General features: G+C 47.8%; 1 protein-coding gene across 1 annotated transcript; it reads left to right on the forward strand.

The window, feature by feature from the left end:
* The first annotated feature begins 1,668 nt into the window (after positions 1 to 1,668).
* On the forward strand, positions 1,669 to 5,764 carry LOC129151724 (spermatogenesis-associated protein 31E1-like). Its single transcript, XM_054727617.1, has 5 exons — positions 1,669 to 1,899; positions 2,625 to 2,688; positions 3,273 to 3,333; positions 3,585 to 4,158; positions 5,747 to 5,764. The coding sequence occupies exons 1-5, from the start codon at positions 1,669 to 1,671 to the stop codon at positions 5,762 to 5,764; spliced, it is 948 nt and encodes a 315-aa protein (XP_054583592.1).
* Positions 5,765 to 13,860: the final 8,096 nt, after the last annotated feature.

Genomic DNA, 13,860 nt, shown 5'->3' on the forward strand with positions numbered 1-13,860 from the left:
TATTCAAAGTGATGAATAGCAAGAACCTACAACCAAGACTACTCTACCCAGCAAAGTTATCATTCAGAATTGAAGGGCAGATAAAGAGCTTCACAGATAAGAAAAAGCTAAAGGAGTTCATCACCACCAAACCAGTACTATATGAAACGCTGAAAGGTATTCTTTAAAAGGAGGAAAAAGAAGAAAAAAGTAAAGATAAAAATTTTGAACAACAAATACATATCTATCAACAAGTGATTCAAAAAATCAAGTGAATTAAAAAACTGAGGAACAGAATAAACTGGTGAACATAATAGAATCAGAGGCATAGAATGGGAGTGGATTAATAATTCTCAGGGGGAAAGGGGTGTCGGTGTGGGGGGTACGGGAAGAGACTGGACAAAAATCACACACATATGGATAAGGAAAATGGCGAGGAGGGAACCGGGTGATGGGGAGATATGGGGGGTGAAAAAGAAGAAACAATTGTAATAATCTGAACGATAAAGATTTATTAAAACAAATAAAAAAATAAAAAGAGGAAAAAGAAGAAAAAAGTAAAGATAAAAATTATGAACAACAAATACATATGTATCAACAACTAAATCTAAAAGTCAAGTGAATTAAAAATCTGAGGTACAGTGAACATAAACTAGAAAACATAATCGAATCAGAGGCATAGAATGGGAGTGGATTGATAATTCTCAGGGGGAAAGGGGTGTCTGTGGGGAGGGGTACGGGAAGAGACTGGACAAAAATCATACACCTATGGATAAGGAAAGTGGCGGGGAGGTAATGCAGGGGGGGGGGGTGCGAACCGAGTGGTGGGGAGATATGGGGGGAAATTAGGAGAAACAATTGTAATAATGTGAACAATAAAGATTTATTAAATTTAAAAAAAATGTAAAGAAAAAGAAACTGAAGGGCACTATGCTAAGTGAAATAAGCCCGAGAAAGACAAAGACTGCATATTGTCACGTACATGCGACTCTAAAGAGAAACAAAGGTGTCTGCCAGGACTGGGGTTGGTGGAAATGGTGGAGCCAGGTCGAACACAGGGACAACTTCCAGTTATAAGATGAGGCCTGAGGCTCTAGCAGCTGATGACATTGAAATTTGGTATTCCTGTATGCATGCATGTGAGCATAACCAATGGACGCAAAACACTCGGGGGTGAGGGTGTGTATGGGAGTGGGGTGGTGGGGCCAAAGGTAAGATATGTACACATATAATAACTTAATAAAAAATGAAAAAAAAGAAATTTGATATTTTTGAATTTGCTACAGTAGAATTAAGTGTTCTCACAAAAAAAGAAATAAAAGTAAACATGAGTGGTGAAAAACCCCCACAAAATCAGAGTTGAAGACAGAGGACATTCTAGAAGATCAATCCCTGTGAAATATCCAAAACCCCAGAGAGCACTTCAGACTTTCAACAGCGATGACATTGGGGATCGGTGGATTCATGCTAAGATCTCCAAGAGATACAGACACCAGGTAATGCCTGGCTTCCATGAGGAATCAATGGAAAACTGATAAAGGCCTAGAAGGCCCAGGAGAGCACAGGGATGGGGCCTTCGGGCGGGCTCGAGGGGCAGTGTTCAGCCTCCCTCTCCTGGCCCTCTCTTTGCCTCAGGAGTCCTTTGTGACCTGGCTCAGCTGTGATGTGAGCCTGGGCCTCTAGGCCTGCATGGCTGCCAGTGCGCCATTGCCTGAGGGCAGCTGTGCGATTCAGATCATGGAGAACCTTCTCTGTCCTCTGAAAAGCGCTATTGCTACCTGGCAGCAATCCAGTCCTTGCTGGGTGATCGATGCCATCGTGGGCATCGTGTGTGGGGTGCTGCTCTTCCTTGTGTGCACCCACTGCTCCGAGAGTGATGGACCCTCACCACCACCGAGGGAACATAGAAACACCAGGAAGGTAAGGATCCCTTGGCCAGACCCAACGGAGATGATCTTTTTTCTATCCTTATTCCCACTTTTGACCATTGGAGACTCCTGTGATGGGAGGAGAGAGCAGCTGCTCTCAGGAAAGGACAGAAGCTCATCCTGCTGGGAACCAGCCAGGCGGGGAGGGTTAGAGCAGGCGGAGGATTTCTATGCTGAGCTCTTCGACCAGGAGGCAGGTGTGGTGGGGGCTCTAGGGCCCGGCCCCAAACACAGTGACCAGTGGCCAAGGATGGAATTCTAAGGTTTGGGCCTCTGTGGGGGACAGGCCCAGAGCCCTGGTTCCCCACCGCCTTCCTCGGCAGGTGCCTTTAGCGAGCCTCCCCTCTGTGGGGCTGATCCGAGGGAGCCCCTGGGGGCCGCTGAGCAGGGGCTGGGTGGGCTGTGGCCTCAGGAAGCAGAGTCCTACCTGAGGGAGCTCCAGGCGGGCCTGCAGGTCTGAGGATGTGTGTGTTTCTCGAGCTGAGGAACAGTGATGGAAGAAATCCCTGCTCGGTCTCCAATAGAAATATTCCTTACCTTTTTCAAAGAAGAAAAACATAAAATGATTTTAATGCACTTCACAAATGAAAGGGGAAGAACCAGAGAGCCCGGTAGGTAACTGTAGAAGGTCATATTGTTCACGAACCCTGAGCGACTGCCGCTGGTCTAGAGAGGAGAGTGAGATGGGGTCCCAGCCCCTCGTTTTTCTTGTCTCAGCGTTCAGTGGTGCCCAGGAGGAGCAGCAGGAGCAGGAGCAGGAGGAAAAGTGGAGCTTTGAAAGGTGAGCTTCTGCCCTCACTCAGCCCTGCCTGAGGCTTTGCCTCCATGTGCACGGTCCCTGAGGCCAGGCGGTCCCCAGGGTGCCAGCGGCAGAGCTGTCTCTCAGGAAGCAGAGCCTCTGGAGGCTCCTGGAAGGAGGCAGAAGGCAGATGCTTCCCAGATCCCGTGCTGGGAATGAAGCCTCAGGGCCTGGAAGTGGGTGCTTCCCTAGCAGGGGGTCCCAGGAGGGACATTGGGCTGTTGTGGACCAGTAGTGCCGGACTGGAAGCTGGGACCCCCAGGTGCAGCGGTGGGCGTGCTGTTTACCTTTGCTCAGAGCCCTCCCTGGTGCCCCTGTCCTTTCTCCCCCTCAGGGACTTAGGGAGGGCCACAGTGGGTAGTGGATGTGGAAACACTTTGTAAATGACAAAGCATTACCTCTCCTGAGCTTTGCCATCGCTGTCAGGGGTTATGTGGCCTCGACCCTGATGCTTGGGATCCTGAGTCAGCTCTCAAGGGTGTCACTCTTAAAGGGCCATGACACTCAGCCTCCTGTAAGACCCCCTGGCCCTGGTCCACCATGTGACTTGGTCTCCTGATTTCCAGGCTACAGAGAGTGCCTGCAGTACCTCGAAAAGGCTCGGGAATTGATTAGTCTTCTGCGAAGGTAAGGAATCTTGCCCTTCTCCCCTATGTTCTGTTTTGTCCCAAATCTAGATGTGACCCCAGGGCTACAGGCCGCCTTGCACTGACCTGGGAGGACCCATGGGGTGGGCGTGGCTATGGCCTTGGGTGAGGAATGGCAGGAGCACTGGGTACTCAGGGTCAGGGCCATGGAGGACCCTGGGCCCCAGGTGCCCACCCTGCCCAGCCTGTCTGCCTTTCCCTGGCTGCAGCCTGTGCCTCTGTCTCCTGCAGCCACCTGGGGAGGCCCCCTGACCAGTGCGGCTTTCGTCAGCGCTCCCATCAAGACAACTCAGCTTCCCAGGAGCACCATGACCGCAGTACAAGTGGAGGGCGCTGCCAGCAGGAGCCCCTCAGACCGCAGGACCCATGTCGCAGACAGAGCAAGAAGTGTGTCCCCACTGAGGAGAGGGAGGGCAACAGGAGGCCGGATCCAGGGAAGCACAGAGGGGGCTCAGCAGCACTGAGGGCCTCTCAAGCCAGTGGGATGAGCACTGCCCAGGATCAGAAATCAGCAGAGCCAGTCAGAAGCCAGTCCTGCCAGGGCTTGTGGGAGGGACAGGCCCCTGCAGAAAGCCTGTTCAAGACGAGGATGAGGCACCTTCTGCAGGGGGTGCTCCCCAGGAAAGGCAAAGGACGGGAAGGTCCCCAGCACAGAGGCCCGCCTGCAGCAGCCACTGCCCGCAGCTGGGGGCCAGGCAGACGCAGATCGGTGATGGACAGCAGAGCTGCGGAGGCTCACGTGCTCCAGACAGCTGCTGGCCCAGAGGAGGGCACAGCACTTCACATGGGACTTCATGCCCCAGAGGTACATGGGCACAAAGGAGGACTCCAGGCTCCAGCAGGTCCCCATCTCAGCCGCCTCGGGGTACTCTGCCACGGAGGGGTGGCCCGTGATCACCACGCCACCCCCAGTGGCCACAACAAGAGCGGGTGGAGCACAACTGGGGACAGCAAGGGGGCCTTCCCACCCAGGGAGCCAGAGGCCCCAGGCAGACACTGCCAGCATGGGCCGAGGGTGGCAGGGCCCTCAGGCCGACCCCGCCACTGCCCAAGGCCCTGTCCCAAGGCAAGATCTGACTCCTGGGGTCGGCCAGAGCACGCTGCGCATGTCCTTCCTGATGGGACTTACGTACAAGAAAGCACATTTGCTGTGTACAGGGAAACCCTTTCCTCCTGTGTGCGCCCAACACCAGCATCGTTGCCTCTCCTCTCATGGACAAGGACAACGACAACAGTGGTGATGGTGGGGTGGGCCGGTGGGGGACACAGAAGTGATAAATAGTGATGGGAAAAATGATAGTAAAAATTTTAAAACTTTCTCTTTTCTGGTCTACCTCAATGTGCTTCTCATGCTTTTCCTGATAAAAAGAAATTTCAAAAATTTCAGTTCATAGAGATGAAGCCAGCTTTTTTTCTCCTTAGCACATGCTGTGTACACTAATGCCTTCTTCCTAGCACAAATTTGTTTCCAAAATGAATGATTTTTGCAGTGAGAGCTGGTGGCCTCTGTGCCCTGCAGGGGAAGAGAAGGGAAGGGGGTTTGGTCTTCCCAAGTGCCTGCTGTGGATTCCAGAAGGAAGGGGGCCAATGAGGGGATTGACCACACTGAGGCACACCCCTTCCCTCAATACAGCTTGTCTCCATAGTTCACCCTCACAAACACAAATGGACGCCTTCAGGGGTTGTCAAGAGAATGGTGACTGAATTGCAAAGGAGTTACTGAATTGTCTTTGCATTTGATTGCCAGGCAGATTTATAAGCTGGAACTATGCCCCATGGTGAGGTTCCGGATGGAATCTTTGCAAGGGGAGGAAGGGTGATTATGAAAGTAGAAGTAGGAAAGCAGACCCTCCACCAGAAGTCTTTTCTTGCAAATAAATATCAGGAGGTGTCAATTGTAGAACCTATGGAAGTTGCAGATGGGGAAATTGATTTCCTTAAATCGATCTTATGAAAAGTCTGTGCACTTCCCAGGGGGATGCATATCCCAGTTTGAAGACCACTGTTCTAGAGCAGTGAATCTCCAAAGGGCATGAGATTTGCAATGCAATGTGCCATGGAAATAATCGAGCAGAATTTACGTCTGAAATTGTTCTTATCACAAAATCACGAAGTTACAAGTATAAAATACGTCCTGGTTGTTGTGTACCGCGGTGACTGCAGTTAATATCATTTTGCTGTGGTTTTGAAGGTTACTAAGAGAGCAGATCTTATAAATTCTCATCACAGGAAATCAAAGTTGTACCTGTGTGTGATGATGCATGTTAACTAGACCTATAGTCACCATTTCACAATATACACATATATGAAATTTTTGTGTCAGACACCTGAATAATCTATAATAATAACAGCATACTATGCTAATTAGACTGAACGGCTGAATGTCCTTCCAGACATCCTTCCGGACATAGCCGTCGCGGCTCTGAGGGCCAAGGGCAGGCAGCCATGGTGGCTGGCAGCTGCAGCAGCAGTGGGGTGATGGGGGCGGTGCCATCCCCTGATAGGCCTGGTCGCCTCCCAAAGTAGGACATTCCCTGAGGGCTCCCAGGCTGTGAGAGGGGGCAGGCCGGGTTGAGGGACACCCCCCACTCCCTCCCACCAGTGCATGAATTATTTTCGTGTCCTGGGCCTCTAGTGTAATTATATATGTCAATTATATTCAATGAAAAAGAAGTTTTCATATGCATGTTTGTTGTTTTACGTGTGGAAGCCTGACTCTTACATGTTGGCATAATTACGGTGGGTGAGAATGAAAAATACACCAGTTCTGTGCTGTTAATGTCTCTTGCACCACATTTTGATGGTACAATTGTCTTGAGAGATGCACAGGACTGTGACTGATGCTACTACATTAGAACCTAATACTAAGCCAATGAACCTTTTGTAACTGGACAAACAATGGGTCCATGCTGCCTGTCAGTACTTGAGCCAATTAAGCAGACACAGGGTTGAATCATATATGCGGGATTATTCCAATGTTGCTGGCAGTATGAGAGAGCAGTAAGTTATCCACAAAAATCTGCTCTGCAGCCCACCATGCTTATATAGGTAGAACTACAAAGGAAAAGTAGGCAGAAGGGCAGTTTACAGATGTACGAAAGGACTGGGGGTCTTCAAAGGGCTGAGTGATAGGCAAGGGCTGGGGGGCTTACAGGGGAAATAGCCAAAGGGAGTGCCAGGTGGGCAGGTCACAGGTGAGCAGGCTGGAGGTCTGCAAAGGCCTGCAGGTGTGCAAAGGGCTGGGGACCTTCAAAGGGCTGGCGATTCCGGTTTCTGCAGCAAAGTTGTCAATCTTTCCATGATAACCAGCAGCTCCAGATGGGGAGGAAGGGCTGCATCTCCAGGTCAGCTCCAGCCAGGGTAGAATGTGCCTCCTTTAATCAGAATAAAACAGTCATGGTAGACAGAGCGATTCATATTTCTCCCAATACGAGCTGGTTCCCCAGATTCTGTTGCTGCCCCCTTTCACTTCCATAGACGTTTTTGTAATGCCAGTGGCTTAGGAATAGAGTGAGGGTTTTTGTTGTTTGTTTGTATTACGAAAAATGTGTTTGGAAAAATGAAGAGATAATTTTGCTTTACTAATACTTAGTATATGGGTTGATGTTTGCTCCATATGTCAGGAAGACCCCGAGCCTCTTGAAAGAAGAGTGGAATTCACACCAGTTGTTTGCTTTTAGCATTTTAGTGCCCAGTGCAGGGGTTCAATACACCTCATTATTTAATTGTAACTAAATGAATTCACACACATAATGAAGCTTAAAAATACTCGAAAAGAAACCAAGAATTACAGATAATTTTAATCAGGCAAGCACAAGCAACTAATAAGATGTAGCATTAACATTTCACTCCCCTTGAGGCCCTGAGGCTGGGACAGGCCCACTCTGCTCCTCATTTTCCATCCCCAGTACAAGAGTTCCCCATCTTTTGTCAGGCTAATGAGGAAGCTCCCTAACTGATTTATGCTCTCACATCTTCCCCAGCTCAACACCCCCATTTCTAACACCCAGCTTTGTAGCCTGACTCTGAGCAAACACTTCACTGTTTGACTAAACCACTCAGAAAACCAATGACACTTGGCCTTCTAACACATTTCCCAGGACCTCTGCAATTTGCTAAGAGGCTACATTCTAGAAGGTGGTCCCTTTGAGCTTGCCAAGGAATCATACTACAGACCCAAGTCCATTCCCTGCCCACTCTGCTACATGGAATTGCACTCCTTCTCCTTTCTCTAGAAGCCTCCAACTCCTCCTAGTCCATCTTCACTCTCCACTCATGGCCTTATTTCCTATTCACTCAGAAAATTGCAGTAATCAGGGAGGGTGAGCACAAATCCCTAGCTCTGTCTGCACACACATGTGCTGCCTTCCAGCTTTCTTCCTGCAGGTGGACTCTCCATGCTGCTATCCAGGGCCAGCCCCTGGGCACGCACGTGAACACACACACACACACAATCATTCACATCAGCAAAGAATCTTTTATTCCTCCCATCTTTCTTAAAAATGTCTTTGGGCTTGGAACCACTGATGCTTATCCCTCTCCCCATTTCTGTTATCTCTGTTATTACCTTTCCAAGGCCCTACTTCACCTATCAGCACGTGTTCTTCAAAGCCTTGTTTTCTCCTGCCTCAGTTTTGCCCCCCACTTACCAATTCCAAACAGAAGTGCCAGTAAATTAACACTCCCTGGAACAGTTTTCAACTAATGATTGGCAGGAGTTGGTGTATAAGTACTGCATCTCCGTTCGCCCTCAGGTGGGCTACTTCTGGCTTGTATGTGTGTGTCCCGAAGCTTCCCCACAGGACTGAGTTCCATCCCACACTGGGAGCTGGCTTGAGAAGTCGTCCTTCTGGGCTTCTTCCTCCTCTAACTTCTCGTTCCCCTGCTGATGTTCCTTGAGCCTCCCAGTTAAACTGCTTCCACTTAATGCTTAGCTCAAGATCAGCTTCTGGAGGAAACAAAACAGCACTTCGCCTCCAAGTACTGCTCCAAGTTTCTGTTCCCCTTTCCATCAAAGCTCTTCAGAAGCATCATCTTTAGCTGCTGTGTACAATTCCTCTTCTCTCACTCTCTCTGAAATCCACTACAACCAGGCTTTCAACCCACATCCTACTGAACCTGTCCCCGTGAAGGCAACCATGGCTCCCATGTTGCTGAATCCAGTGTTTTGACATCAGACCTCATTGTAGTTGTCCAATCAGGAGTGTGTAACTTGTCTTCTGCTTCCTCCTTTGTTACATAATTTACCAGGCGACCTCAAAATACACAGGAATACTTGGAGATTCAGGATAAACCCGTTTACTTTTAGATGTTTCACATGTATTGATACAGTGACGCAGGGGGACAGTTTTACAAATCCTGAGAAGCTGAATACAGAGGAAGCTTTCTCTTTATACCCTTTGTTTTCTTTGTCCCCCAAATATGGATTAGACTTCTGGACCTTTCACAGGCTTTTCAAAAATCCCTCTGTGTTTGGACGGGGGCTGTGAGACCACACCTAAAAGCCTGGCCTGGCGCCAGCATGGATAACCCTCCCCGGGGATTTTGTATGGTTCATGTTTTATGGCCTCTGAAAAATGGGAATATTTAGGTAAATAGGTTTTGTAAGACCAGATAATTAAGGTAGGGGCAGTGACTTGACTATAGGTTAATAAGAATGTGCATTAGGCATACTGATTGACCAGGTACAGAGTCAGGTTGCTAGCTTTCTTCATTTTTTCACCATTATTTGTTGTTGAGTTATTACAGTAGTCTCCTAACTGGTGTCTCTGCTTCCACCCTTATCTTCCTAATGCCTCTTCTCTGCTCAGCATCCAGAGTAAATCATTGAAACTTAAGGCAGATCATGTCACTCTTGATCTGCCTTAAGTTCTGCTCAAAACCCTCCAGTCACTCCCTTCTTACTCAGAATACTAGTAGAAGCCAACAATCCTTATAGCACGGTGGGGCCTGATAACACAACTCTGATTCAATCTGTAACTAATCCCCTGCTCTGCAACCTCACCGTAGTCAGTGCCCACCTTCCTGCTCTGAGTACAACTGCTTGCTCATGCCCCAAGGATTTGACTTGCTATTCTCTCCGCCTGGGCTGCTCTTCTGTTGGATTTTGTATTTTTATGCCTTAATATTTACTTACTTATGCCTTTTATAATGTGTCTCCCTGACTAGTATTTGGGATTATATTTTCACAGCTGCCGGAGTGTACCTAGAAGAGTACCTGTTATATATTTGATGTTCAGTAATAAGGATGTCAAATGAATTTATTGATTTCCCACCCTTTTATTCCTAAGCACTTAATTTTCAGTTAAAACCTATCCCTCTGCTGCCTCAAATATGCCCTTAACCTTCTCCCACTCTTGACTTTACCCATGAGACTTTTGTCCTTGCTGAAAATCAATCCACCCACTCATTAAGATGCAGCTCCAATGTCATGTTCTTTGCCAAGTTCAGACAGAATTTTCCCCCTTCCTTTTGGATCCCAAGGGCCTTTGATGTTGCTTGTCTATTGTGTATAACAGTTTTTGTGTCATTTCTCCCAAATTGTGAAGTCCCTGAGAGCCTTGTTTGCTGTTGGCTGCATGAACGTGCATGTGTGTGTGTGTGTGTGTAGTAGTAGCAGGAGTAGTATCTTGTTTGTTTCATTTTGTTTTGGGCACCTCGCACAGACTTGGTGTGTACGCAGCATTAAACGCTGCTTGAAGAAGCAGAGGCTCAGAGGGGCTAGATGGCTTGCCCAAGGTCGCTGAGCTACCTCAGACTGCTGTGAGACCTCCTTTTGAATATCCTAACTCTAAAGGCAATGGTCTTTCCACCTCCTGTGCTTACACATATTATTACCATCACCAACAGGTGCATCACTAAAAATCCTCCATTGCGCTGAGTGTTAGCAGCCACATTCTGACCTCCATCCACAGAAGAAAGGGCCCTAAAAAGCACCTGTGAATACCAAAGTACTTCCCAGAATCCTCAAACCTTCCCGTGCATGCAAACTCCCTGGGCAGTTATTAAACTGCAGCCTGTGACATGTGCTCACAGTGATGCTGGTGCTAGTGGTGAGAAGTAAGATTATGCAACCACCTCATTAAGCTCAGTTTCCAAGTTTCCCCAAGGAACAAAGGACGTAAGGCAACAATTTCCAATCCTGGCTACATGGAAGAATCACCTGAAAGTGTAAAAATTCACCGAGACCTTGGCCCCATCTCCTCAGATTCCGATTTCTAATGTACAGCCAAGACTGAGGACTACTGCTTTAAGAGACTGACTTTGTGGAAGCAGCAGGAATGCTTCGGACAGAAGTTCAGGCCATGCAACTCACTGGCCAGTGTCCACCTGAGCCCAGGGTGGGATTGACTTCCAGAGCTGCCAGCATGCTGCCCACAGCCATGGTCATTGAAGGAAGCCCTCATATACAGCTTGCTGGGTACCAGGCACTGTTCTGAACACTCTTATATATTATTTTGTTTACCCCTCACCGTATAAAGTAGGGACTATTCTGCACATCCTCATTTGACAGGTGAGAAAACTGAGGAGCAGAGAGGTCAAGTAACTTGCTTAAGCACAGAATTCAATATTTAAACCCAAGTAATATGGCTTCTAGGCCCATGTGTTTAACCAGGAAGCTCTACTGCCTCCCACCAAGAATATTTCCTGAGTCCTGTTATGAGCTGAATTGTGTCTTCTCCCCTGACCCCTCTCCAATTCAGATGTTGAAGCCCTAACCTCTAGTACCTCGGACGTGACTGTATTAAAGACAGGGCCTTTAAAGGGGCAATAAAGTTAGAATGAGGCCATTAGGTGGGCCCTAATCCAATCTGACTGGAGACATCTGGATGAACAGGAAGACCCCAGAGATGTGCACCAACAAAGGAAAGACCATGTCATGTGAGGACATAGTGAGAGGGGCCTCCAGAGAAATCAAACCTGCCACAAGTTGATCGTAGACTTCTAGCCTCCAAATCTGGGAAAAAATGAATTTCTGTTGTGTAGTCTGTGGCCTTTTTAGCAGCCCTAGTCAACTAAGAGGGAGCTTCCACCTATTGCAGTTTGTTAAGGACACAAATTATGTAGCTGATATGGCAACGGAATCAGCCCCTTTCTTTCCATTTGAACAAGGTAGAGTTCAGAAGTATTTCCAAAAACCTTGTCTGCTCGCTGATCTGCTGAACTATTTGAAGGGTCTCCTAACTGGTGCCTGAAACGCAGCGCTCTCCTCTCTAAGCCTCCCTCCTCTCAGGACTGAGGAGTCACCCTTCTCTTACAAATCTCCAGTGGATTCCCATGGCTGCCGAGTAGTCATGGTCCCATAACTTCACATCCCAGGCTCTTCACAGTCTGTCTGACCTACTTTGCATGCCTCCTCTCTTTCCTACCTCATCCCCACTATTGTCCCATTATCCAACCCCCAAGTGCAGAGTCCAGACAATATTTACACCTGTAGCCCACTGCTATTCTGAGGCCACTCCTTTCCCCCTCTTCTCCTCTATGCAAAATCTCACTCTTCCTAAAGGCCCAAGTCATGCCTGCCTTGCTGTCAGAAACACAGCATTCTTGTTCACCAGAATCTCTCTCTCCTCCTCTATACCCCAAGGCACCCAGCTAGAGAACTCAAAACAACACCCCTAACAGCAGGTATGTGACAGTAACAATGGTTACGTGCAAGATCTCTGGGGAAAAGGATCTTATTTCTCTTTGCTTCCTGGGCACCTGGAGCAGTCCCTCACACAGGTGTTTGGTAAATGTTATAGACCCCAATTCAATCAGGATAATTGCACAATTATGTCCTGAAAGACAGTCTTATTGGAAAGTCTGCTGAATGCTAAATGTAGCCATTAGTGAGAGTTATATGAGCTATTAATTGTTCACCAATCAATACTTGAAAATAACTATTGGAGCCAAAACACAAGATAAGAATATAAATAACCTATTCTAATAAAAGAGAAGGATGAAAATTGACCATACCTTCACGATGCCCACCAGCCAATCAGGAGTGAGTGTGCAAATTAACCCAAGAAAGATGGTGGGTTAATTTGCATACACAGGCGCTGAGCAGCTGGGGGCGGGATGCTTGCTTCATTGCCATGGTGACAATGCAGGCGTTTCGCTCCAGGCCTCTGGTCAGCCTGGGAAGGTGGAAAGGCGACTCCAGGCTGGAGCTAAGGCAGAAAGGCGGCTCTGGGCCAGAGCAAAGGCAGAAAGGTGGCTCCAGCCAACTGTGCCCGGTAACTGGCAATCATCAAAGATAAAATTCTATCCTCCCACGGAGACTGGAAGACAGAGATCTGATCTTCAGGTGTTGGCTGGAACAAACATAATTGTTTTTGACCAACTTGAGTTTCTCAGGCAGGCACTTTAAGGAGGGCTGGGGTCTCCTTTGGGATGTAGCCTTGAGCTATTACAGACTGTGATAGTGTTTGTTCAAGGCCTATGTTGAGGCCTAGTTCACAAGAGGGCTCAGAGAAGCTTTGCCAGGGCCAATGAACCTAGGAGAAAATACAGGAAAGACGAGTGTTTGTGCAGCCTCCTTAGCACAGGGCTAGATGCACTTCACATGCTGCATGGGAGCAAGATGTGTTCTCTCTAGAGATCGTCTCATTTCCAAGTGCAGCCAGGGTTTGGCATCCCTGCCTCCCGTCTTCACTTTGCACGTTATCACATTTCAGACCAGTAAGAGCTGAGAAAGGGGTCCAAATATCACATTCTAATAAAAAGTGCTTTACTATGACCACCCCCCCACCCTTTAAAAAATCCCACACTCCCTTTCCCAGGGAAACTTTTTGGGACTACCTGTCTGTTTGCTCTCACATTACTTGGCCGAAACCAGTTCAGCACTAGCTGTCTGGAAGTGACCTCCCCTCCTCAGCATTTTTTCGTGTGTAAAGTGTCAATTTCACCTTCTCTCTTTATCATGAACTATTGTGCTTTTTCTCTACCTTGGAGGACAACACATACACCCATACAGAGATCTTTGTGATCCCCTCTGCTTAGCATCTGGTAATTAATTGGTGAGTAAATATTTGTTGAGTTTAAAAAGAAAAAGTGCACCTAGGTGGGGAAAACATCTATAAACTGTGACCTTGCCTAAAGCCAAAAATCAGACTCTGCCCATACTGACAGGAGCTCCTTTTATTCCATCAGAGCCCCGCCAGAGAGGAGGATCCCTGACGCCACAGTGGGAAATGTAACAGTGCACATTGTGGCATACGGTGGGTGCTTTAAAAAGCTATCAGCATCCAAAATTAAAGGTTCGGAGTGGGCCGGGGTCACACACCTATGTATCAAAAAGCTTTTATTTCAGGTGCCTGAGTGTGGACTGGCTGAGTCCGACAAAAAGGAGTCAGAGGAGAGTGCAGGGAGGGGGAAGACTTTTAACAGCTACTAGTGGCTCGGTGCACGAAATTCGTGCACATTAAAAGGGGATTAATTCGAGGAAATAATTTAATATTGCTATTTTCCCTTTCTCTATAATAGAAGTATCAGAGATGAAAGAAAATTAGTAAAATGTATATGA

Source organism: Eptesicus fuscus, chromosome 15, assembly GCF_027574615.1.
Source record: "Eptesicus fuscus isolate TK198812 chromosome 15, DD_ASM_mEF_20220401, whole genome shotgun sequence".
NCBI lineage: Eukaryota > Metazoa > Chordata > Mammalia > Chiroptera > Vespertilionidae > Eptesicus > Eptesicus fuscus.